Source organism: Coffea eugenioides, chromosome 11 (genome assembly GCF_003713205.1).
Source record: "Coffea eugenioides isolate CCC68of chromosome 11, Ceug_1.0, whole genome shotgun sequence".
Taxonomy (NCBI): domain Eukaryota; kingdom Viridiplantae; phylum Streptophyta; class Magnoliopsida; order Gentianales; family Rubiaceae; genus Coffea; species Coffea eugenioides.
Window position 1 is genome coordinate 37019131 of NC_040045.1, and position 25423 is coordinate 37044553.

Below are 25423 nucleotides of genomic sequence, written 5' to 3' on the forward strand. Positions count from 1 at the left end.
TTCTGAAAATTTGCTCTTTTTTGTCACTTTTGACACCAATTGCCTACAAATGACACAAATATCAATAATGAGTAGAAACCCATTACTTTGCATAATAAGTGGCCAAAATTAAGAGCAAATATCATCAAATAAAATGCACAATTGTTTCACTATCAAATCCCCCTACACCAAGACAATGCTTGTTCTCAAGCATCTCAAAACTCAACTATACAATTACAGCTACACACACGTAACAGTCCAACATGCGAGCACAAGTGTCCCATCCTCCTAACAATGGGTTTGTTTGGATTGTAAATTATTTGAAATATTTTTACTGTAGCACTTTTTGTGATGTGATGTATGTGAGATAAAAAGGTAATTGGGAAGATAGAAAGCTGTATTGGAAATTGTAACGGTGATGTAAGTAAATATATTTGGGGAAATAACCCACTATCCAAACAAACCAATAATGTCATCAAATTCATTTCAAGATTTAATGCTCTCTTATAGAATGGTATATGACTACTCATCACTCCGACATGAGACACAAAGGGTCACTCTCACCACACGATAAAATGACGTTACCATATGCTTGTTAATATATCACATCGCCACCACTAAAACCAAATTTAATGCAAAAATCAAAGGGTCTTGATGCAGGTTGTAATGGGGCTCAAGCATGGGTTGGATCAAAGAAGTAATTTAAACTCGTTATGTCAAAGGAAATACCATTGACCCGCTGCATGACTTTCAATTTCCTTCTTCATTCCAACAATCTTTCCAAAGCATACCCATAAATTTTTCCAAAAATTAGCAAGTGCAAGCACAACCAAGGGTTTCATCCAACTGTCTCAACATAACACATATTGACAATAGCACTTCGTAACTCTTTTTTTTCGTTTTTTCTTTGTTTTCTCTCTTTTATTTTTTTTTCTCTTCATTTTTTTTCCATTCTGGGTGTGCTTCTTTTCTTTTCTTTCTCCTTCTTCTTTCCTTTGTTTTTTTTTTCAAATACGCAAAACTACATGAAAATATAGACACACTTGCTAAGCTTCAATCACCCCCTTTTATTACAATTCAAAATCATCACGCACTGGAATCAAGACATTCCTTTGACACGGGATAAAAACAAAGAAGGTTCGAACACAATGAATTTAGGGGTAACAAAATGAACTATTAAACAAAGAAAAAGTCTAAACTCAACCATGGTCAATTAGGGGAGATCTGATTAGGGTCGGTCTTTAGAAAGCACAAAAATGATTAACCTAAGTGCTCTTATCATTCTAATGCATCAATTCAAGAATGTGATCTTGATATGCATAACAAAGCAAGTTCTAGAACAATCAAATTATGTGTGGTATCACTCAATGAAAGAAAATATAGCAGTTATTAATGCAATGCTCATTAGCTCGATAGCTCACAAAATGGTTACTAATTGTCAAGTCTTGCAAAATTTATCATTCAATTCCATTATTAAGAAGACAAGATATTTAACCCACATAATATCACTACTCATGCTTGTAGAGTAATTGAACGCATTATCATAGCATGAAGTTTTATCAATTTTCAACTGTAACCAAACGAATTCATCATATATATATATATATATTTTTCAATGTAAAGAGCTAGAACTACTCCTCCATACCAGAAACCTACATTGTTCTCAATGTAGCAAAGAAAAAAAATAGAAATCAAATAAAAAGGAGCTAGAACTTCCTTGAACGTCGAAAGAATGCAACGAAAGTACTATGGGGGAGGAGGATGAGGCAGCTGAAAGTCAACATGGGCCAAGAAGGCTGCCAGATTTTACGTCAGAATGGAAGAATGGACTTGCAAGACTGTGATACGGTCATCCAGACGCTCAACCCGGTCGCCCAACTCATGAATAGAGTCCTGCAGGGCATGAAATTGGACGTCCCAAGAGAATGGAGCATTGGAGGAGGACGGACCTGCCTGACCAGCCATTATAGTGGGAGCAATGGGAGGAATTCGGGGTTGAGGCGGCAGCCGCGGCAATCGATGTGCGCGAGGAGGAAGCGAGCAGCGGCGGTGGTGGGAGGAGGATGACCGGGGAAGAAAATAGGAGAAAAGGAAAAGAAAAGAAAAAGAAAAGAAGAGAAAAGTAGGGTTTTGGAGTGAATTTTTCTATTCATTATTTATTATTATTTATTTTTTTCTCCCTCTCTTTTTTTCTTTCTCGTAATGGTTGGAAGGCGTGGGCACGCTTAAGAAGCGTAAGTCGTCTGCACGTTCTGTGTAACGGCACCTATGAGATTTTCTGTGAGGCGTGGGCACGCCTTGGAACCTATAGTATTCTGTTCATCAAATTTTAAAAGCACTAATTGCATTTAATCATAAGGCATGGGCACGTTTTATAACAGAAAGTCTTCTGCCTAAAAATTTTGACATCTAATCCCAGTAAAATGTCACAGAACACACCAAAGACCTACAATAAAGATTTTCTGTCAATAGGAATCCAAAACAATTTGATCTTGAACACAAAAATATGAAATAAAAACACAAAAATATCTAAAAATTAAAATTCTTGGGTTGCCTCCCAAGTAGCACCTTTCTTTAAAGTTTTTGGCTAGACAATACTACGCGCTCAATCTGCGGTCTCTGGCGTGGGCACGTTTTGGACTTCACTCTGCGGTCTCTGGCGTGGGCACGTTTTGGAATGAATAATCTTCTGGAAATTTGCTCCTTTTTGCCACTTTTGACACAAATTGCCTGCAAATGACACAAATACCAATTATGAGTATAAATCCATTACTTTGCATAATAAGTGGCCAAAATTAAGAGCAATTACCATCAAATAAAATGCATAATTGTCTCACTATCAGGATCTTTCTCTTGATAAAGTAAAATTTACTCGAGTAATGCCAGTAATTCAATATTTAAGAACATAATCATTAAAACTTTCCATCCTGATAATCTCATAGCATCGGCTCTTCCTTATATATTTATTTATTTTTAAATGTTTTAGATGAGGATGGTAAGTTGTTGAATGTTTCGGATAAAGTTATTAAACATGGAGATATAAATGTCGGAGATATATATGTTTACTTCCAATTGTAGGATAATTAGCCACATCTAATTGAGCTTGGTTCCCCTTCCGCACCCCCTCCCCCCCCCCCCCCCCCCCCACCAAAACAATATATCGAGGACACTTCACCTTAGCAGTCAGGGTATAAGGAAAATTTTAAAACTGAGAAAAGTTTGTTAATAACATATTTGGGGGCCAAATTTGTTTTAATTGAAACATTAGGGACAGTTTGGCACACTAGCCAAATATTGAGGATTAACACTGTATTCTTTCGTTTATTTCATTTCATGAGTTTGGTTTGAACACCATCAGTACTTAGAGGGGTAAATGCAGGTTGGTCAACCAACAGGTTCATTTTTTGTTATTTAACCAGAAGATAAACATAATTAACCCTTTTATACCACAGACTAGATTCACACAAGAATTTCCAGTCAACTGCCTTCCTTTCATATAGAAAGACTGCACTAATATATTCTTTCGTTGGGTTGGCATCCATCTTGGTTGGAAGCAAACACACGGAAATGAGTGAATAGATCCAATTCTTGACTCTGGAGCCCAAGGACTTAGACCGGAGTAGTTCTTGACCGAAACTTGTATTTCGACACACTGAATGCCTTAAAGGTCGGACAAAATTGTGGTGCGTCTTAGCGAGACAATGAATGCCTTAGACTCGTGCAGGCCCATAGAGGATTAGGACACTTCTGAGGGGCAAGAGCGGTCATCAGATGGATCGCTTCTGAGCTATTCACGGTTAAGATTTGATCCAAAAAAATTGTACGATTTAGATTATTCTTGTACCTCATTTTTAATAACGCGTATGGGGTCCACAAAAACTTGTTCTAAAATTATACGTTGTGCAAACAAAATTATGCCGTGTGCAAACAAAGTTACGCGGTGTGCAAAATGCACAAAACCGCTCCCGTGGTCCGGACACTTCTCTACATCTTCTCTTCTTTTATCCTTCAAATTTTCAGACACTTAATAATTTTAGCTTGGCTTGGAGTAGTATCCTTTTCATCATTCTTGGAACATTGTTATACTCAAAATTCAATTTTGCCACATAGAATGCTAAAGCAGCGGAATTGCTTGCAACATCAATTACTCTACAAAACACTCAACAGCGAAATTTGAACCAAATACATAAAAAGCTAGTCTAAGGAAATTTGAATCGTAGTTAATAAATCCAACCCAAAACTCGACCCAGAGAAATGACCGAGCCGCCGGATTGATGGTTAACTGCGAGTTACATATTAATTATTTAATATAATATAATAATATATCTTAAATTATAAAAATAATAAAAATTTAAATTAGTGGCTCAACTGACGGTTCAACCAGTGATTTTTTTCCAATTCACCTGTTAAATTGCTGGGTCATTAATTAGTCAATGTATTTTTTGTTAGAACAATCTAATTAGTGATCCAATCCGATCCTACGACGGGCTCACCTGATTGACCGATTTGACTGCTGGATCGTGCCATGTTTTATAACTATGACCTTGACATTGCTTGTTACGTCAATTACTCTACAAAACACTCAATCAGCTAAAGTTGAAGCAAATACATAAAAAGCTAGTCTAAGGAAATCTCGACGGCCAATCAGGGACCGAGAAGGTTAAATTTGAGAATGTAACTAAAAATAGGACAGGATGATAAATGAGGATCTGTAATTTTTGGGAAGTAATTAGGTGTGTTTTTAATACTTGGGAGAAGGAGACTGTAATAATCTACAATCAAATGGTAAAATCTAACAAGATCTTATACTATAAATACAATAATTAATTTAATTTGAGAGTATAGAAGTAAACCATCTGAAATACTTGTGTATTTTGGTAATTGTGAATTTAGCCAACACTACACAACTTTTTATCCCTCTATTTTGCTAGTTCATTGTTATTAGTGACTTAGAACCTACCAACGAGATTGTATTAAACCCATCAAGGTGGATCATTTATAAACCATAAGCACGTATATTTTCTAATACGCACACCTAGTAGATTTGAGACTGGGACCCCACGGTTCTTTGTCTAGGTAGCATCCTCAAGGTTGAATAGGTCTTGGTAAGGGTAGTGATTGTAATGTTACGTGATTATCACCCAACCAATAGACTAGGAAGTATACGCTAAAGTCAGAGTGACAAGACAAGCAATTTAGAATTCTCCATAACCATTATTACTACTATTTGGAATTAATCCAACGAAGTCCGAAGAGAGATAATAATCTTCCCCCGGTAGGCATTTATTCCTACCAAATAAAGTAAAGGACAACAAAACATCAGTATCAACCTAGAGAATTGCGCAGCAGGTCTTCATCAAGAAAGCACCTTCAGTGAATGTGGTCTTCATCAAGACAAGCTGCTTAAATTGTCCATAGCTACTGGGAAAGAACCCACTTGCGACCCACTCCCGGTCCAAGTTGAGGTACAAAGCTCCCCCGCGTAGACAGGTGATTGCTGGCGACTGACGGATAGAAATGCATGCACCAGGTTGTCAATTAAGATGTGAAGATGTTATTTTAAAGAATCTCAATAAACGGGGTCAGCGTAGCTTTATTTTTTTTTTTTACGTGAAAATCAGATTTAATTGATAAAGCATCAACCATGCTCAAGGAGAAAAATATAACTATCGGGGTTGGCCCAGTGATCGGAGAAGATTTTTTAGAATTATTTTCATTCTCAGGATTAGGTTGATAAAGATTTGAAAAGAAGTGAAATGATATATATATTAATTGATAAAGCATCAGAGCATATTCAAGTACAAAAATATAACCATCGGAGTTGGACCAATGACCAGAAAAAAGGTTTTAAGGTCTTTCCTATTGCCTGACAGTTATAGTGCAATAAGCACAGAAACAAAATTGATAGAAAACAAAATCCTAAGTCCTATACAAGTACAAACTACTGTTTAAGGACAAGTATTGACTGAGGAAAATCCTTGCTCAATCTAAATTCATTGTGTTTTATGGTAGTCATAAGCTCTTTAGATATATATATATAAAAGCATCTTTATCCCAGGTTTATCATTTAATTGGTGGGTTGGGTTACATTCCTTCAATACTAAATGAAGAGATAGAGAATATACTTATAAAAGCTGCTACACAGTTGTCAGCTTTGGGGTACAATAGTTGGCATTTTTGCCTAATTTCAAGCTGTGCCAAAATAAAACCGCACGTCTCAAGATAGAATCAAGGCGATAATATGCAGTTAGTTTCTGTTTTGCCATTAATTCACCAAATTGAGTAATAGATCTCCTATCAGTTAGTGTCTGTTTTGCCAGGGTAATATGTAGCAATCTGAAAGAAGAAAACAATAAAGTAGGGAACATATAAAAATGGAAACTTGGTGAACAGATGAGGAACTTCAATTTGACGAAGTCTCATCACTTCGTCATAGACGATGATAACAGCAATTTACCAATTCACACGTGTAAGACTTTACCAATTCAAAAACTCCAATTTTCAACATTTTTACCTAAAAATCTTCACTTGATAATCCAGTTTTACAAAAGAAATACAACGACAATACGTTGTGGAAATTATGCCTATATAAGTCCTGCCCAAAGTCACAATGTATGCTCATGTTCTATATTTATTTGGCATTCGTCAAGTTTATTTACCTCAATAAGCAATGCAGAGAACTTATTTTCTTGTCCTCGGAGCCATAGTGTTGCATTTTGTCACAACTAGCTCAGCTAGCTTAAGTATTGCCAATAACCATAACAACAGTGCTAGTGATCTGAATGCTCTTCTTGTCTTCAAAGCAGCCATTTTCGATCCCCAAAGGATCATCCCAACCAACTGGTCCACTTCTACCTCTGTTTGCAACTGGATTGGTATCACTTGTAATGCTCGTCATCATAGAGTCGCAGCCATTGACCTTTCTTACATGGGAATTGCGGGAACGATGCCTCCACAATTGGGAAATCTTTCTTTTCTTGTCAGGTTGAATGTCATGAATAACAGCTTTCATGGACATCTTCCAACCGAGCTCTCTCGTCTGCGCCGATTGAAGTACATCAGCTTGGACGGTAATGCTTTTGAGGGAGAACTTCCGTCATGGTTGGGAGGTTTAACTGCACTCCGATACTTATCCTTCCGAGATAATGGATTTTCAGGTTCATTAACAGGCAGGCTCTCTAATTTCACAAAGTTAGAGACCATCAGGTTGGGTTACAACTTTTTTACCGGAAATCTTTCTGAAGAATTCAGCGCTCTACCGAAATTGAAACTTTTGGAAATTCAATATAACCAACTTGCAGGCCCTCTGCCACTGGCTCTGTTTAACCTCTCCTCATTGCAAGTTATTGGTTTTACGAGTAATAGCTTATCGGGTTACCTTCCAGCACACATCTGCAATTATCTCCCACAACTTCAAGGGCTTCACTTATCACTTAATAACTTTGAAGGTGAAATTCCATCAGGCATCGGAGAATGCTCAAGACTCCAAGTTTTATCCTTGTCTTCTAACAAATTCAGAGGGTATATACCAAAAGGAGTTTGGAATCTAACCACGCTTACACAAATAGCTTTGGGTGGGAACGGCCTGACAGGTAAGCTACCAACTTCACTTTGTTTTGAAAAATTCTTGTATATTTCGAGCACCAATAGATCATTGCTTTAAATGCTTGTAGGGTTGTGAGTTTAGATGCATATGTGTGGAGAAACACTTAAACTTAATGTTTAAGTAGACTGGATATAAGCGATGATTCCTTCTTTTTGCATTCTTTGTTCATCAATGATTATATGAGGATGTTTGAAATACTTTCACATAGGTAATAATAGTTAAAAATTGGAGACATTAGCCAAGAACCCCATGGGGTGTGGTACTCTAACCTCTAACTGCCATGCGGTTTAGAAATACGCAGCTAACCCCTTTGTACTTCAGATTGAAAGCTAAGATGATGAAATGCATACAAACTAACAGTTCTGTGCAAAAAGACAACACTATTAACATACATAACTTAAATTCATCCTTTTTTCTTAATTTTGTTTCTTACTTGAAAGTATTTCTAGTTTTGGCCCCATGCTGTACGTTATCTTTATTTATTTCAAACTGAATTGTTAGTTTGCAATGTTTTGATGTTTTTATTTGTCAACTTTTCATCTTTATTTTGTCAAAAAAATAAAATAAAAATTAGGCTTATCATCACTTTATTCCCTCAACGTTTGGTATTACTATCAAGTTTCCCCTTAACGTTATTTTTTAGTTACTTCCTCCATCCCATTTTGATAGTCCTGTTTTCCTTTTTTGTCTGTCCCAAATTGTAGTCCACTTGCCAATTGAAGAATGTAGTTGTATTTTAATTTTTCTAAAATACCCTTATTCAATGTAAGTTGTTGTTATTATAAACCTACCTCATTTAATGAGAGTTGGTTCTTTTTTTACTATCAATTCAAGTTCCCATAAAGTTGTACTCTAATTAATGTGAGGGTATTTTAGGAAAATAGTTACCTTATAAATTGATTGTTTCAACAAAGTTAACTATTTTTTTAAACTGTGTGAAAAAAAAACTAGAACTATCAAAGTGGGATGGAGGGAGTATTTTACTCCCAAAACTAACGGTCAAACTTAACGGAGTTTATTAATCTAAGTGATAAGACATGTTTAGTCTTTAAAATTATTATCATTTTACCCCCATAAACTATAAGCTTATTATCAATTTATCTCATAGAGTTATTTTTTATGCAATTTATCCCACAATTAAAGCAACTTAACAAGTTAAAAAACTTAGAAGATAGTACTCTCTTTTTTGTATAATAAAAGCAATAAAAAATTTAGAGTGGCTCTTCTCATTTTTAGTATCAACAAAAAAAAAGTCAAAACATTAATCTCTTTTTTCTTGGCAATCTTATTAATATTGAAAACAATAGAAAAATAGGGGAGGGAGGGAGGGAGAGAAAGAGAGCTCAATTCTTTTTTTTTAATACAAACAAGAAAGAATTCAATATTTTTATTATTTTAAAATTACTTTTATTTTTCTATTTTCTACCCAATTCCAATTCTAATCCTGAGAATATTAAAGTAATACGATAATATTAGATTCTTCCTTATTTTCTTTTTTGGCAAAATCTAATTTTTTTGTCTCCTTCTGTCTTATCTCCTTTTCTTTAACTAGTATTAATAAGTGTGAAAAAATAAATATGAGAAAATCCTTTTATTTTTATGTTTTTGAATCTCTTAAAGTGAAAAAAAGGAAGAATAACCATTCCAATTTTTTTTATTTTAATTATATATATAAAAGGTAAATATATTTAAACATTTTTTAACATACTTTTTAGATTAATGATAGGATAAAATATCTAGAAAATAATGTTAGAGAGTAAAACAATTATATCACCATAATTTAAAGAGATAAAGTGATAATAATAATGTAGCAGTGCTATAAAATAAAAGGGTATTTTTGTTAAAATTTTATTAATATGATGAGTTAAATTACCTATAGGGTGACGTGACTAAAAGATAATATTATGGGATAAATTGATAGTAGTGATATAGTTTAATGGGGTAAAGTGATAATAATCCTTGTTTTTATTATACAAAAAAGAGGGTACTATTTTCTATTATTTTTTAACTTGCTAAGTTGATTTAATGGTTGGATAAATTGTCTAAAAAATAACTCTAGTCTGTAGGGGGTAAACTGATAATAAGTTTACAGTTCATGGGGACAAAGTGATAATAATTTTAAACATTAAACATGCCTTATCACTTGGATTAATAAATTCCATTAAGTATGACCGTTAGTCTTAGGGATAAAATGACTAAAAAATAACGTTAAGGAGAAAATTGATAGTGACATTAAACGTTAAAGAGGTAAAGTGATAATAACCCTTTAAAATATTCTTCCTTAATCAATCAAAATTTGCAACAACATTATAAAGTAAGTAGTTATAGCCGGCAATTGTCATCCACGACTAATTGATGTAAGTTTACTGTGTAGAGTACAAATTAAGACTGAAAATCCATCGTAACCCATTGAAAATTGTTTAAAATCCCTCATAACCCAATGAGAAATTTTCATTGGGTTTTAAAGGATTTTGAGACGAAATTCAGAAGTGCATGCAAAATTTACATCACATACACGATTGCTGATAATCGCTAACTACTTAAGTATTGGTGCAAACTTTGTGTGAATAAAGAAGTTTCTGTTTTCAACAAAATAAAGATAAAAGTTAGGAAATAAAAAACTCAAAGCATGGCGAACACAGATTTACTAAACCTAACCTCACCTAACCGGATGATTCAATTGGTCAACTTAGTGATCTTGGATTACTGGTTGGACTGAATGATGAAGGAAATCATTAACTAGTCAATAATTCGTCAATTCAATCCGTAAAATCTAAAATACTGACCTGTTCAACCAGAAATTTAATAATTATAATATTTTTAGTATTTAAAATATTATATTGTACAATATTTTAGAAACACCGGCTAGATCGATAAATTTATGGTTAAGACGCTAACCTGTTATACCAATGGCCTTGCCGGGTTGATGTCTAGGCCGGGATTAATGACTATGCCAAACACACATTTTTGTTTGATGTAAGAAATAAAATTGTGAAAGAAGGATGAATTGACACTATGTATACTAATGAGGTGAAGTTGTCTTTTTGTACAAAACCATTGGTTTTGATGGATTACATCTGTCTTGCCTTTGAATCCAAAGCATAAGGATGTTTAAAGTATATTTGCAAGCCACATGGGGGTTTTGAGTTATTTTCCCTTAAAATTTTTGGACGTTTGAAACTTCATGGCTTTACCGTCTATGAAAGAAAATGTAAAAACTATTAATTTTGATATGCATATTTAGATTTTATATCAATTTTATTTCTAATTTATGTGTACATTTAAAAATCAATTGACATATGCATAGAGATTGCCACCAAAATGACCTCCAATTTTTGGGAGTGCATACAATCGTCATTTTGCCAATATTTACGAGAGATTTACATGATACTATTTGAAACTTGACTGAAGCCCCTTAGAATTCTGAAATGTATATATATTATATACATATAATTATGCCATGCTGTTAATTATATTTATCATCATGTCGTGATTTCTGAGCAGGTGAAATTCCAAAAGCCATTGACAATCTCTATAATTTGGAGATACTAGGCATGGAGAGTGCTAATGTGACAGGTAAAAAACTTTTTGACGTGATATCTATTTCATTATCACATCATGAAAAAACTTTTCTCAAACTTAAATTTGAGCTTGAAGTTAAGCGAGTTCAAATACAAATCAAATTGGACTCCTTCTCATACCTCAATTGGTCAGTCATACTATCGCACTGCATAAGCTAAAAGGATTTTGATCAGCTTGATCTCAATATGCTACAGCCTACATCTATAACTCAACTTCAAATTCCAATTGATTGTACTTCAAAAATAGAGATACTGATAGGGGGCTAACAGATGATACAATGGGGAAATAGGAAGATGAGGAAGCACTTAGAGAGAGGGTACAAAGAGATAAAAAGAGTGAATGAAACATTGTCTCAAAATGTTTTGCCATTTCCAAAGTTGTCAATGAATTATACCCTTGAATTTGTTGAGATGCGTCCTCTTTCGTTAAATTTAGGCACTTGACTTCAGATATGTGGGACACAAAAATTTTGCCATTGTCATGCTTTGGTTGCTGCTCACCTAGGCAAAAATTCTACAAAATTGTATAGCTGTTCGTACTAATGCATATATTTTTTTATTACAATAATAATATTTATATAATTTATTTTACCCTAATTTAGAGGAGCCTAACCAATGGAACCATGGGAGTACATGGTTACGACAAAATAGTACATAGAAGACACAAATACAATTGTTGGCGTCAAAGTGGCTTCAATCAGGCACATGAGCTGTAAATTTTACCGGGAGACATGAGGCTTAGTACGGGTTGAGAGTAACGAGGTGTGGTTGTGACTGGGTTGTGGGGCCGAGATTGAGTGGACATAAAGATGATTGAGAGAATTAAAAGTGCGGAGCTTTTGTTATGATGGATAGATTCGGGGGAGTTACAAAAGCAACTTGTTAGTGGTTGAAGCGGTTGACAAGGGCAATTAAACCAATCATGGGTTGAAGGAAAATGATCGCAAATTAATTAAACCAATCATAGGAGAAATGATTATCAATTATTAAATTAATAATTGTAAAGGAGTAAACGTATGGTTAATTAATTAGTTGAGATGGAATATTTGTAGGAGCAATGATACGTTGTTGCTTGATTGTTTATTATATTTGCGGGTATAACTTAAAGAAATTTTTAAAAATGCATTTGTAATGGTATTAGACCAAATTAATGCGAATGAATTGATGACATAATAACCAGAGCGCATATAGGTGAAATTTAATTGGACCACATGTGTCACTTCTAATTTTCAGCATTATCATCATAATCACTTAATTATACTTTTATCATCTGATTAACCTGTTGCTTATGTATTGTCAACTGACGAGCGCAAGGTATACATATAATAATTAATTCATTTACAATCAAATTTTACATTTATAAATTTCTAAAAATCCCACACGCGATTTTCTGCAAGTATACAGATCGAAATTGAGTATAGGGTATTAAGGGTCAAACCCACAAGGAAGAATGTCAATTATCGATGTTTTTCGAACTCCTTTATTATTTAGATTATCATAAGTGCAAGAAAGTAAATCTACACTATAAACATGAGTAAAAACAATACAAATAACAATAAAAAACTTCTAGAGGTATGAAATTCCTCACTACTCTTGTAAATGAAACTACCAGTTAATTGAATACTATTATCTTAATTAGTTATGACATAATTTCCTAATGTATGTAAAACCTACTTTCGTAGTAAATCAACTATACTTGTAACTAAATCATACTTACTCTTGTGGTTATGAACTTAACTACAAGTTCATTTTTTCTATAAAATTACAGTAAATTAAATCACTAGAGCCACATAAGTGCTCCTCTTCTTCCGTGAGTGAATTCCCTAAGTTTATCACTCCCTTGAATTAGTGTCAAATCCTAATTCTCATTGCAAATTTAACACCTTAAGATTATCACAATTAACCGCCGGTTAATTATGATTAGATAAAACAAAAGTGATAAATAACTTGCTGAAAAAAATATCATCAAATAACCAAATAAATATCACTAACAAGATATAGAAAGCCATCCATAACTCTAGGCATAAACTTTAACCAAACATATGGAAAGTAAATACCATACTTGTATTATGACTAAGCATAAGATTCAAATACAAAAGTTAAAGAGTTGAAGAGATGAAACTCTTGCCATATGTGAGCAACATTTTCGCCATCTTCAAACCTCAATCATCATCCTTGCTTAGCATGATACAAGATAGAATAAAACTATATTAACCTATCTAAACTAATGAATTAAGAAAAACTAGTGAAAACTATATTTTTTGTAGTATATTTAGCTTTCCAAAGTTATCAAAATGTTCTCCAAGGCCTCTATTTATAGAGAAATTCAAGCCACAAATGAGTTGTTTCTAGTTAGCAAAGTTAGCTCTTGAAATCTCCAAAAGTTGCTTCTACAAGATTCTATGCTTGCTTGATCATTTCCAACCAGATTTGTTGCAAAAAAGTTGGTCAAAAAGCTTGTGCAAATAGAGCACAAGTTGCAGAGTAAGTTGCAGCCGCAATTGAATAATACGTGACCTTAAAAACGCGACCCCACGTTTTGCCTTTTTTGCAAGTTTGTTCATTTCTGGTCAATCTTCATCTTTGCTCTATTTTTATTCCAACTTCCACTGATATTTTCTTGATGATGGAGGCTGAACTAACTCTTATACAAAACATGAAAGTTTATTCATTTGAGTCAGCTTTCCAATGCCTCTAGAATCATCCAATTTGGAGCTCTGTAAATTGAGAAATGACCAAAATACCCTCAAATGGTCAAAACTCTATTTTAACTTTTGACAATAGAAATGACTGACTGTATTTCAACATTTTGAGAATGAAACTCATGAACTAGATTTTGATGTCTGCATAAGAAATGCAGAACTATGTGTTAGCTTCAAAATGGCATAAGAATCACCTCAATCCGATACTTGTAACTCAAGATATAGCTAAAATATCAATAGGTGTCAAAGCTGGAAATTTTTCCTTTTTATACTTAATTGCATTTCATCGCTTGCACTTTATATTATCTTTAAAACCACTTCAAATCATTAAAAATCATCCAATTATCTTGGCAACTTACTCCATTTAATGATTGAATCATTAAACCTACAAAAACATGAAATTTTCACCATTTTAATACATAGAAATGCAATTTTTATACTTTAACCATAAAATGCATATCTTCACTAGGAACTTAATTAATTAGCTATAAAAGTGAATAAAACATACCAAAAATAGATAATAAAACACACTTAAATCACTCAAAATATACACTTATCATCAACCAATTCCACAACTAACTTTCACCCATTACCAACCACAAACATTATAATAATATTAAAAAAGCTTTTAAAAGATCAAAGTTTTTTCATTTATTAAAGTTTTATACCAATTTCTTCCATATAAAAAGCGATTTTTTTAAATTGCACATAAATTGAGTGTGCCATTTATCACTAGTAGTGCTAATGGTATTTGTACTAATGTATACATGATTGAAATCAAATATTCGTATTGATTAGACTATATAGTGATACAGTTAAGAATATTTTTTTAATAGGTGTAAATACAAAAATATGACTCCTCGTTGTATATACTAAAAGTAGGACAACAAACAATCTTCACATTTTTTTCTCACCAATTTGATTTGTCAGGTATAATACCTGAAGAGATTGGTAATCTTAGCAAGTTGGAACTGCTAAACTTGGAGTTGAATAGGTTGAGAGGTCCCATCCCGCTGAAACTTTTCAATAGTTCAACTGTACGAATTATTTCTCTCGCGCAGAATGATTTATCAGGCGAGCTTCCATCAACTATAGGTGTTTTCTTACCCAATCTTGAGGAACTCTACCTTTGGGGAAATGAATTTACTGGAACTGTACTAACATCCATCTCAAATGCTTCTAGGCTCAGAATGCTAGACCTTGCTATGAACCATTTTACTGGTGCAATTCCTTATTATCTTGGAAACTTGAGATTACTGGATGACAGGTGCCGAACCTGTACAATAATAAATACCTACTTGAGAAAAATACAGATTTTGTATATAGCGGTGAGTAGGGTCGAATCCACAGGGACTGGGGATAATTTGTTTCTTCTAGAATCCAAAGTATGGGGGGTTTTGGATTAAATGCTAACTAAATAAATTAGCTGCAGAAAATAATTAATTAAAAGAAATGATTGGGGAAACTCTAGCCAAGAGTACACATCAGAAATGGTTCATGCACTGATCATTGATGCAGAAATAATTCCAACATTTAGCAATAGATTAGTTATAGTTGTCATGCACGCGATAAACAACCAAGCCTTCCTTAATTTCTCGATAGCTAAGGTACGACCGTTAGCTATTTCTCTAACCCAAAAATAACCCTAGGTACGACCGTAGGATTTAATTTCTAAATTGCATTAATAATTAGAAAGGCCCAATCCTAACCAACAAACACGCTACGAGGGTTTGTTTAAATTAGATCATATGCTCCCCTGACATAAACCCAATTACGCCAGTTGCTACTGAGGTAGAGATAACGAACAATTACGGATTCAATTACCCCTATTTAGCAAAAATAACCTATATGAATAATTAAATATTGCGCATCTATTCAATCACTCATACGAGCTATAGCAATCAAAAGCAGGAAACATATAAATACCAATAAATTAAGGAAGCAATTAAAATAAATTAGATCTCACAGTAATTGTTGAACCAAGTCTTCAGTTGTCCCCTTGACTAGAATTAAGAGGTTAGTCCTCCATTAATGGAGAACAACCATGCCAAAGAGCTAAGAAAAGAAAACTAAAACTATGCTAAAAACTGTCTCTGTAGCCTTTCTTACAATTGTCTTTTTATAGCCAAAAGGAAGATGACCCCAGCTATCTATCCAGTGGTCCCCACAAATAAGGAACAAAATAACTCTCAAAGCTTCCTACGTTTCTTTCCTTCCAAAGTCCAATGACTAATGCTTTTCCGTGGTCCCCGCCGCAGATTCCAAATCAAAGTACAAAAGGCAAGGCCTCTTGATGTCTCCTCCTCTCTTTCGTCTTTCATTGCTCTTAGGACTCTTAAGTACTCAAGACACTCCCAATTAGCAGAAGAAATGCAGTCCGCGTATATCACCATGTGGGCCAAGTCTGTGGCTTATTTGAAGTCTCAATTATCTCCAAAAGTCCCTCCTTTTTTGTAGTTTTCTGCTTCAATCCCTGACATTGGGTCTAATACCAAATATAAGTAAATATTAATAATTAAAACAATATTTGGCAAGGATAAAAAGGAAAATTAACAATAAAATTGCTAACAATTAACACCCTATCAATTCCCCCCACACCTAAATCATGCTTGCCCTCAAGCATAAGAACAGCAATTGAACACCAAAATTTGACAATGGCTATTGCTCTAACTATCATATTGCCAAGATACCCAGAAAAATATATATCAAGCATCACAGTTAAGATCCAAGAAAAACCACTCCGGTTAGCTTCTCAACCACCAACTCCTCCAATTTAAAGCAAACTAATCTAAGAAAAAGGAATGGTTGCTCACATTTATCAGCAAATGGTCCAACTATTAACCAAAATCTCGACATTAAGATCACAAACCGGCAAGCTGACTTATTCACATACTAATACAATCTTTATTTTTTTTCATTTTTTTCATTTTTTTTTTTTGAGTAACAAAAGACTTAGTCTATAGCCCTTAGAGCCTTTTGACGCGAACTCCAACATTTGACGGATGGAGGAGCCCGGTTACTCAACTCTAATTGCTACGGGACCACGCACTCATAGCAACTACTACCTTTTGACGCGAAAATCAACACTTTAGGTGAAAATCCCCGGTTACTCAGTAGTAACTACTAGCGGAGTACAGTCAACTCTTATTTACAACCATGTAGCACAATAACTAAAATAACACAAAAATAACAGCAGCTAACCTCAAATTTCCAAATATGGAGAACTAAAATTAATAATTGGACCTATTCACATGAAAAATGCCAACAATCATTCCCCATGCTTAGAAAAGTTAACCAAAAATAGAAAAAGTTAAGCAATTATTGATATTCACCAAAGAGATATTCCTGAACTCAACCACATCAACTTGATACCTTTTTATTAATAACACTTAGCAATAGCAGAATTAGAGACAACAATCCAACATCAAACTTGGTATTCAAATAAAAAATTGACCACTAGGAAGAAAGAAAAGGAAATAAACGAAAAATAGAACAAATAACAACGAAAATAAAGGAAAAGAAAAAAACTAAAAGCTGAACACCAGAAATACCAGCTGTACCACAGCTCTCCCCCCCACACCTAAATCCGACATTGTCCTCAATGGAGATCATAAAGTAAAGAAAGCGAATAGGACAACTACACTTCCCTGAATACGTGGTGGAAGGTCTCGGGCGGCTATGGAATAGGTGGGAACGGTGGAGTGAAAATGGTGCTACGGTAGTGCGCGGCAGTGAAAGATTGTAGAGGGAAGGAGAGCTCCGACGTGCGTCTTGATCCAGGCGAACTAGAGTGCAACAGAGAACTTCAAACCAGCAAATTTCTAGACAATGCAGCAGTTTCAATCAATGGCCGAGGACGTCCAACAATGTGCTTGAACGCAGTCAATTCCAACGAATATGGCGATCAAACAGACTAGAAGCGGTAATAGAGTATAAATAAATCAACAAATCTCAACAAATGAACCCAATTCTACCCAAAATCGCAACAAATGTTCTAAAGATTTAGCAATTGAAATCAATAGGTAAAATACTCCCAGCAAGTCAATTAGACGCCACCAACAGCAATAAGCAAAGGACGTGGCACAGTAGCCCTCCAATTCAACAAACAAACGCAGAAAATACCCAACCAAAGGCACTTCAAAGGACGCAAGACAGAAACTAGCAAAATAGAACTCAAGTGATACCAACAGGGATACCAACAGAGCAATGAATTCAATTGATTGAAACGAGTGAAACGCAACAAATGTCACCAGTTGGACAGTCAAATACCCAAGTCAAACGCTGAAAATTAGCAATTTGGCCAAGAAACCAGCAATTCCAGCAACTAATGGTAAGAATCGAGAGACAGTTCAGGCACCAAAACTCAAGAATCGAATAGGCAGTCCAGCACAGAGGATTAAGAATGGAAAGCAACACTGCAACCAGTACCACTGGTGCACAGACAGGGAAGAATTAAATTCAACGGCAGCAACCCAATCACAGGAACTTAAACTTTAAAATAAGCAAGAATCTTCAATTAGGAGCCACAACGATAGGCCAAATATCTCAACCAGTACCACTGGTGAGTCACAGGGAAAAACTAAAGCAAATGGCCAACTTAATAATGTAATCAATGCCAGAAAATATCCCCTAACGAAACAGCAAATAAACGTAATTTTGTCTCAAAATTGACCCTAGAAAATGCCCAAATTATCACTCTCTTGGATCCAACAAGGAATCCAACCTGTGAAAGGTAGCAAATGACCCCAGAAATTGGCAATTTCAGCAACCACAGGTCAAAATGCGAACAATAACAGAAGTACAAGGTTATTAGCTCGCAATCAGACAGGCGACCACATAAAATCAATGAATGTAAACAAAACACTCCAACCAGTACCACCGGTATACACACAGGGAAGGTCAGACGGCCAACAATTCAACAAATATCAGAAAATATCCCCACATATGGTAGCAATTAGACCCAAATCTATCCAAAAAGCACCCCTAGAATATGCCTAAATCACCTCTGCTATTAGCTATCAAGAAACTCAAACACAGGGTGGACTGGAACGACTCAACCAAAAACGCCCAATAGGCTCAACTCGCTTAATTAGGCAATCCAGAACACATGATTATCAGATGTTAAACAACTACCATCACCAGTACCACTGGTGAGTGCATAGGGAGAAATTAAAGCGAATAACCAATCCAGTGAACAAAATAGATTCGAACACCCAAACATTACCAAAAATGAGCGAAAATTAAAGCCAGAAGCAATGGTCAACTCATCCCCAAAGTACCCCCAAATTTCGCAGCAGTTTGACTCAATTGTACCCAAAATTAACCCCAGAAAATTCCCAAATTACTTCCTGGTTTCAGCCATCACAAAACCCCCGAAAAATGTGCAAAATCTAGCAATTGATGAACCAGGAAAACACTAATCGAAGAGGAAAATACAATACCTCCACCTGTCAATTTGGACAGGTGGGAATGGCTCGAGTAGCGGAGCAGCAACAGTGAAGAGGTTGGGGTAGAGTGGCGCGAGCTGGTGGTGGACCTCGAGGTAGAGAGAGAGAGGGAAGAGCTGACGGCGGCCGCGAGGTGGAGTTACGCGAGCTGGTCTGGTTGTTGGTGAAGTTGACCGCTGGCGGAGGTGATGGCGGTGTGGACTGGTCAGCAGCGGGCGTCGGCTCGTGGGGGAGGTGGACTGAAGGGCTGGTGGTCTGCACAGGTCGCGCTAGGAGGATGGTGCGCTGTTTGCGCGCGCAAGCTGGGATCAGTGGTGGCGTGCGGCTAGCAGTGGCGGCGCTGTCGAACAAGCGGCTGCTGCGGCTGGCTCTGGGCTGCAGGCGAGGCGCGCGGATGGATCGCGCCTAGGATTTCTTGCGCGCTGCTGGCGCACGCCGTGGAGGAGAGGGCGGCGCGCGCTGGTGGATAACTGCGCGCCTGGTTCAGCTGGTGGGCCGCCGCTTCTGGTGCTGCTGCGGGATCGCCTGGCAGTGGCGGACGGTGCGCGGCGACGACAGGAAGGCAAAGGAAGAAGAGGAAAAAGGATTTGGCGGCGGCGGATGGAGGAGCTATGGTGGTAGGAGCGTGAGTGAGGTGAGTTGCTGCGGCAGACACAAAGAGGAAAGAAGGAAGAAGAAGAAAGAAAAAGAAAAGAAAGAAAGAAGAAGAAAAAAAAAAAGAAATTTTTTTTTTTTTTTTTTTGGGATTTTTTTTTTTAAAATTGAATTGAGATTGGAAAATTCGATTTTTGAATACCAAAACTGAAAATGAAGAAGGAAATTACTTTTATTTAAAGAAAGAGAAATAAAAAAAAATTTATTTTTTGAAAGTGAAAAATTATTTCCTTTGTTTTTGGGTCGTCAAACATGGCGTGGGCACGCCAAGATTAAAGAGCATCCACTGACTTCGAGAGTTACCTTACGCACTTTAACGCGTGCCCTCCTCGCGTGGGCACGCCAAGATTACCTATCCTGATCAGATTTAGAAAATATCAAGAGTGACTAGTACCCACGTGAGAAACGACATAATTAAATAATTAAGCACTAAAACAATAAAATTAACAATTGGGTTGCCTCCCAAAAAGTGCCTTTCTTTAATGTCTTTGGCTAGACATTATCATGTTTTGCTCATGGAGGATAAAATCTTGTGGCTCGCTTCAATGCTTCATCTTCAATGTGATCCTGGTAACCCTCATAGATGGAGTAATTTTTGAACACACGAGCTACGGTCTTCCATGGATCAGTTAATGGCTCCATATAATCAAGCATTGATCGCAATTCTCCATCCACTCCTCCATCAAGAGCATTCAACGGTTCAAGATATTTTTCCATTACCACTCTTAACTTATTCCTGTCATGAAATTTCAAATTTTCTGATATAATAAAATCAATTTCAGTAACAGGAATTGAAGAATAGGAGTCAGGAAAATATTGATTAAGGAGTGGAGAAGATGTCACCGCATTTGGAGATTGTTCACTGGATTCATTCATTAGAATGGGTTGCGGTTGGGGTTCCATTTCTTCCTTTTCGGCTTCTTTTTCAACTGCATCTGTACATCTCTCTTCTTGAAAATCTTGCAGCTCCTCATCACTAGTCAGGCAAATTGCACTCTCATTTTCTTCAAAATCAACAATGATTTTCGAGGGCAATTCTTCAAATTGAGAAGCCAATCGATTTATTCTGGATGTCAATAGACACATTTGATCTTCCAGATTACTCATTGCCTCCTTCATCATCTCATTTCTCCTTTGTGTCTCCTGTTGGAATTGATATGTATTAATAGCTATTGATTCAACTATTTCTTCAAGAGACATACCTGACATAGATGACGATTCTTGAGACTCATACTGCTGAAAATTCATTGGTCCCGTTGTATAATTATAATCGGAGTTATCCCACCATTCTTGATCATACCCGTTTGGATTAGGGTTATACCACGTTTGAGACCAGGGTGAAAAATCTCCATAATTATTGAGGGGGACACTCAGATTATCTTGATATTCGGGGCACATACCGGTTGAATGATCCCTGGCATAACAAATTTTACAGGTTGCAGCAGCCATTCTTTCTCTAATAGAGTTTAGTGCCTCTGAATATGCAAACTTAGAAAAGAAACTAGTCTCATCGCCTTCCCCGGAAACAAAATTCATTATATCACCAAAATACGGAGTGTTAGAAGCCATAAACTATATAAAAATAAATAAAAATAAAAATAAAAATAAAAACAAGATGAACTAAAAAAGAAACAAATTAATCTGACACCAGTCCCCGGCAACGGCGCCAAAAATTGACAGGTGCCGAACCTGTACAATAATAAATACCTACTCGAGAAAAATACAGATTTTGTATATAGCGGTGAGTAGGGTCGAATCCACAGGGACTGGGGATAATTTGTTTCTTCTAGAATCCAAAGTATGGGGGGTTTTGGATTAAATGCTAACTAAATAAATTAGCTGCAGAAAATAATTAATTAAAAGAAATGATTGGGGAAACTCTAGCCAAGAGTACACATCAGAAATGGTTCATGCACTGATCATTGATGCAGAAATAATTTCAACATTTAGCAATAGATTAGTTATAGTTGTCATGCACGCGATAAACAACCAACCCTTCCTTAATTTCTCGATAGCTAAGGTACGACCGTTAGCTATTTCTCTAACCCAAAAATAACCCTAGGTACGACCGTAGGATTTAATTTCTAAATTGCATTAATAATTAGAAAGGCCCAATCCTAACCAACAAACACGCTACGAGGGTTTGTTTAAATTAGATCATATGCTCCCCTGACATAAACCCAATTACGCCAGTTGCTACTGAGGTAGAGATAACGAACAATTACGGATTCAATTACCCCTATTTAGCAAAAATAACCTATATGAATAATTAAATATTGCGCATCTATTCAATCACTCATACGAGCTATAGCAATTAAAAGCAGGAAACATATAAATACCAATAAATTAAGGAAGCAATTAAAATAAATTAGATCTCACAGTAATTGTTGAACCAAGTCTTCAGTTGTCCCCTTGACTAGAATTAAGAGGTTAGTCCTCCATTAATGGAGAACAACCATGCCAAAGAGCTAAGAAAAGAAAACTAAAACTATGCTAAAAACTGTCTCTGTAGCCTTTCTTACAATTGTCTTTTTATAGCCAAAAGGAAGATGACCCCAGCTATCTATCCAGTGGTCCCCACAAATAAGGAACAAAATAACTCTCAAAGCTTCCTACGTTTCTTTCCTTCCAAAGTCCAATGACTAATGCTTTTCCGTGGTCCCCGCCGCAGATTCCAAATCAAAGTACAAAAGGCAAGGCCTCTTGATGTCTCCTCCTCTCTTTCGTCTTTCATTGCTCTTAGGACTCTTAAGTACTCAAGACACTCCCAATTAGCAGAAGAAATGCAGTCCGCGTATATCACCATGTGGGCCAAGTCTGTGGCTTATTTGAAGTCTCAATTATCTCCAAAAGTCCCTCCTTTTTTGTAGTTTTCTGCTTCAATCCCTGACATTGGGTCTAATACCAAATATAAGTAAATATTAATAATTAAAACAATATTTGGCAAGGATAAAAAGGAAAATTAACAATAAAATTGCTAACAATTAACACCCTATCACTGGAACACTTTGCTATATGGCAAAATAATTTTTCTGAGGACTCGCTATCCAAAGAGTTGAGCTTCATCATATCCCTATCAAACTGCAAACATTTAAGAAGGTTGTGGATAGATGACAATCCTCTGAATGGCTTCCTCCCAAAATCTATTGGAAATCTTTCTAGCTCACTCGAATCCATTTATGCCACTAGTTGTGGCATCATAAGTGAAATTCCAAGTTCGATTGGTAATTTGAGCAACTTGATAGGGCTGGACTTTGCCATCAATAGTTTGATAGGAGTAATTCCAACTACAATCAAATGGTTGTTGAAGTTTCAGATGATGGATCTAACTGACAATCAGATACAAGGAGTTATTCCAAATGAGCTTTGTTTTTTGTTGAACTTAGAAGGATTATATCTGGCAAAAAATAAGCTTTCTGGTGTGGTGCCTTCTTGTTTAGGAAATGTTATAGCACTCAGATATGTTTATCTCAAGTCTAACAATTTAAGTTCTGTGATACCAACAACCTTTTGGAGCCTTAGAGATATTTTGAAGTTGGACATGTCAGGAAATTATTTGACAGGTTCTTTGCCTGCTGAAATTGGAAACTTGAAGGCATTAGTCTATTTGAACCTTTCAAATAATCAATACTTTGGTGGGATACCTAGCACTATTGGAGGACTACAAGATTTGCAAGAACTCTCCTTGGAACATAACAAACTACAAGGATTGATGCCAGATTCCATGAAGAATATGTTGCAGTTACGGCATTTGGATCTATCTTTTAACAATCTAGAAGGTGAAATTCCCAACTCATTACAGGTACTATCAGATCTCCAATACTTTAATGTGTCTTACAACAAATTGAGAGGACCGATTCCTCACGGAGGGCCATTCACAAATTTCACAAACCTATCTTTTCTCTCAAATGAAGCATTGTGTGGCGCTCCTTGGCGCCAAACTTGTACAAGTACATTTCAACATGAATCAAGGACAAAAAGGATAGTCATGATTGTTCTGTTGGCATCAGGTTCTGCCATATTAGCCTTGGTGATTTCAATTTTTTTGATGCGGTTAAAGTTGAGAAAGAAAACTCTAGCTCCAACTCAGAACTTGCTTCCCATGGCGACATTTGAAAGGGCATCCTTCCTTCAACTTAGACAAATAACAAATGGATTTAGCGAGAGTAACTTACTTGGTTCGGGGAGCTTTGGTTCAGTTTACAAGGGAATTCGTGAAAATGGGATGGTTTGGGCCATAAAGGTATTCGATTTGCAGCTAGAATCTGCATTTAAAAGCTTTGATAGAGAATGTGAAGTCTTAAGCTGCCTTCGTCATCGAAATTTAACTAAAGTAATCAGTGCTTGCTCTAGCCCTGACTTTAAGGCTTTGGTGCTTGAATATATGCCCAATGGATGCCTTGAGAAATGGCTTCATTCAAACCCTCATTTCTTAAACATCAAGCAACGATTGGATGTTATGATAGATGTGGCTTGTGGTTTGGATTATCTCCATTATGGTTATTCAACTCCTATTGTTCACTGTGATTTGAAGCCTAGCAATATTCTACTGGATCAAGACATGGTTGGGCATGTTTGTGATTTTGGAATTGCAAAGTTGTTGGGAGATGAAGAATCTGTGGTACAAACAAAGACTCTTGGTACATTTGGATATATTGCCCCAGGTGACTTTTCTTGATTACAATTTCGAATTTTTTATGTCATTCAAATTAATGTTTCAACTTTTAGCAACTAGTACAGTATGTGAAATATGAAAAATTTGAAAAAAAATTGTAAAATTGGTGAACTGGTACTTCACTTTAACAACTAGTTTCAAATTTTTTGATGCTAGAGTATGGACTGGAAGGATTGATTTCAACAAGTAGTGATGTTTACAGCTTTGGGATTATATTGATGGAGACATTTACAAAAAGAAAGCCTAAGGATGAGATGTTTACAGAAGAATTAAACCTCAGGCGTTGGATACAAGAAAGCTCACCAGATTCTGTGATTCAGGTTATAGACACAAATTTGCGTCATCCTGAAGATATATTGGTACAAAGGAAGATTGAATGCATATCATCTATCTTGCAACTTGGTTTAAGTTGTACAACAGATGCTTCTGAGGAGAGAATAAACATGAAAGAAGCTCTAGGAGCATTGCAGAAGATCAAACTTCAGTTTATCAAAGATATCACACCTTGAAGTAGACGGTAAAACCATTATATATGAGATAATCCATTAGCATTATGTCAAAATCTCATTCCAAAGCTTACCATTCATTCAAGTAGTACTCATGTTTTTCTACTGAATATATGGCAGAGCCTTGGAGTGCAAATGTATATGTGGGAACTCTTTGTCTTGACTTGGTGTCCCACCAAATGTTAAAAGTTCAAGACGGGAATGAGATATGTTGTATTGCCAATAAATTTGTTTACAAATATAGAGACCTTAAGTTCGTGATCCCAATTTATA

The 25423-nt window shown here is 35.7% G+C and overlaps 2 protein-coding genes across 2 annotated transcripts; both read left to right on the forward strand.

Annotated features, from left to right (window-relative positions):
• Nucleotides 1–6649: 6649 nt before the first annotated feature.
• Nucleotides 6650–24508, forward strand: LOC113752473 (LRR receptor-like serine/threonine-protein kinase GSO2). Its single transcript, XM_027296584.1, has 5 exons — nt 6650–7571; nt 11090–11161; nt 14799–15135; nt 23069–24447; nt 24504–24508. Exons 1-5 carry the CDS (start codon nt 6650–6652, stop codon nt 24506–24508), a joined length of 2715 nt encoding a protein of 904 aa, XP_027152385.1.
• LOC113751030 (probable serine/threonine-protein kinase At1g01540) lies at nt 24503–25155 on the forward strand. The gene is made up of 2 exons (XM_027294872.1): nt 24503–24633; nt 24801–25155. The coding sequence occupies exons 1-2, from the start codon at nt 24531–24533 to the stop codon at nt 25151–25153; spliced, it is 456 nt and encodes a 151-aa protein (XP_027150673.1). The 5' UTR covers nt 24503–24530; the 3' UTR covers nt 25154–25155.
• The last annotated feature ends 268 nt before the right edge of the window (nt 25156–25423 follow it).

Coding starts and splice junctions, on each gene's coding strand:
- LOC113751030 (XM_027294872.1), top strand. CDS start 24,531: ATGGTTGGGCATGTTTGTGATTTTGGAATTGCAAAGTTGTTGGGAGAT. Junction 24,634..24,800: donor ATTTGGATATATTGCCCCAG/GTGACTTTTCTT, acceptor TTTTGATGCTAG/AGTATGGACTGGAAGGATTG.
- LOC113752473 (XM_027296584.1), top strand. CDS start 6,650: ATGCAGAGAACTTATTTTCTTGTCCTCGGAGCCATAGTGTTGCATTTT. Junction 7,572..11,089: donor GGGTGGGAACGGCCTGACAG/GTAAGCTACCAA, acceptor ATTTCTGAGCAG/GTGAAATTCCAAAAGCCATT. Junction 15,136..23,068: donor TTGAGATTACTGGATGACAG/GTGCCGAACCTG, acceptor ACATTTAAGAAG/GTTGTGGATAGATGACAATC.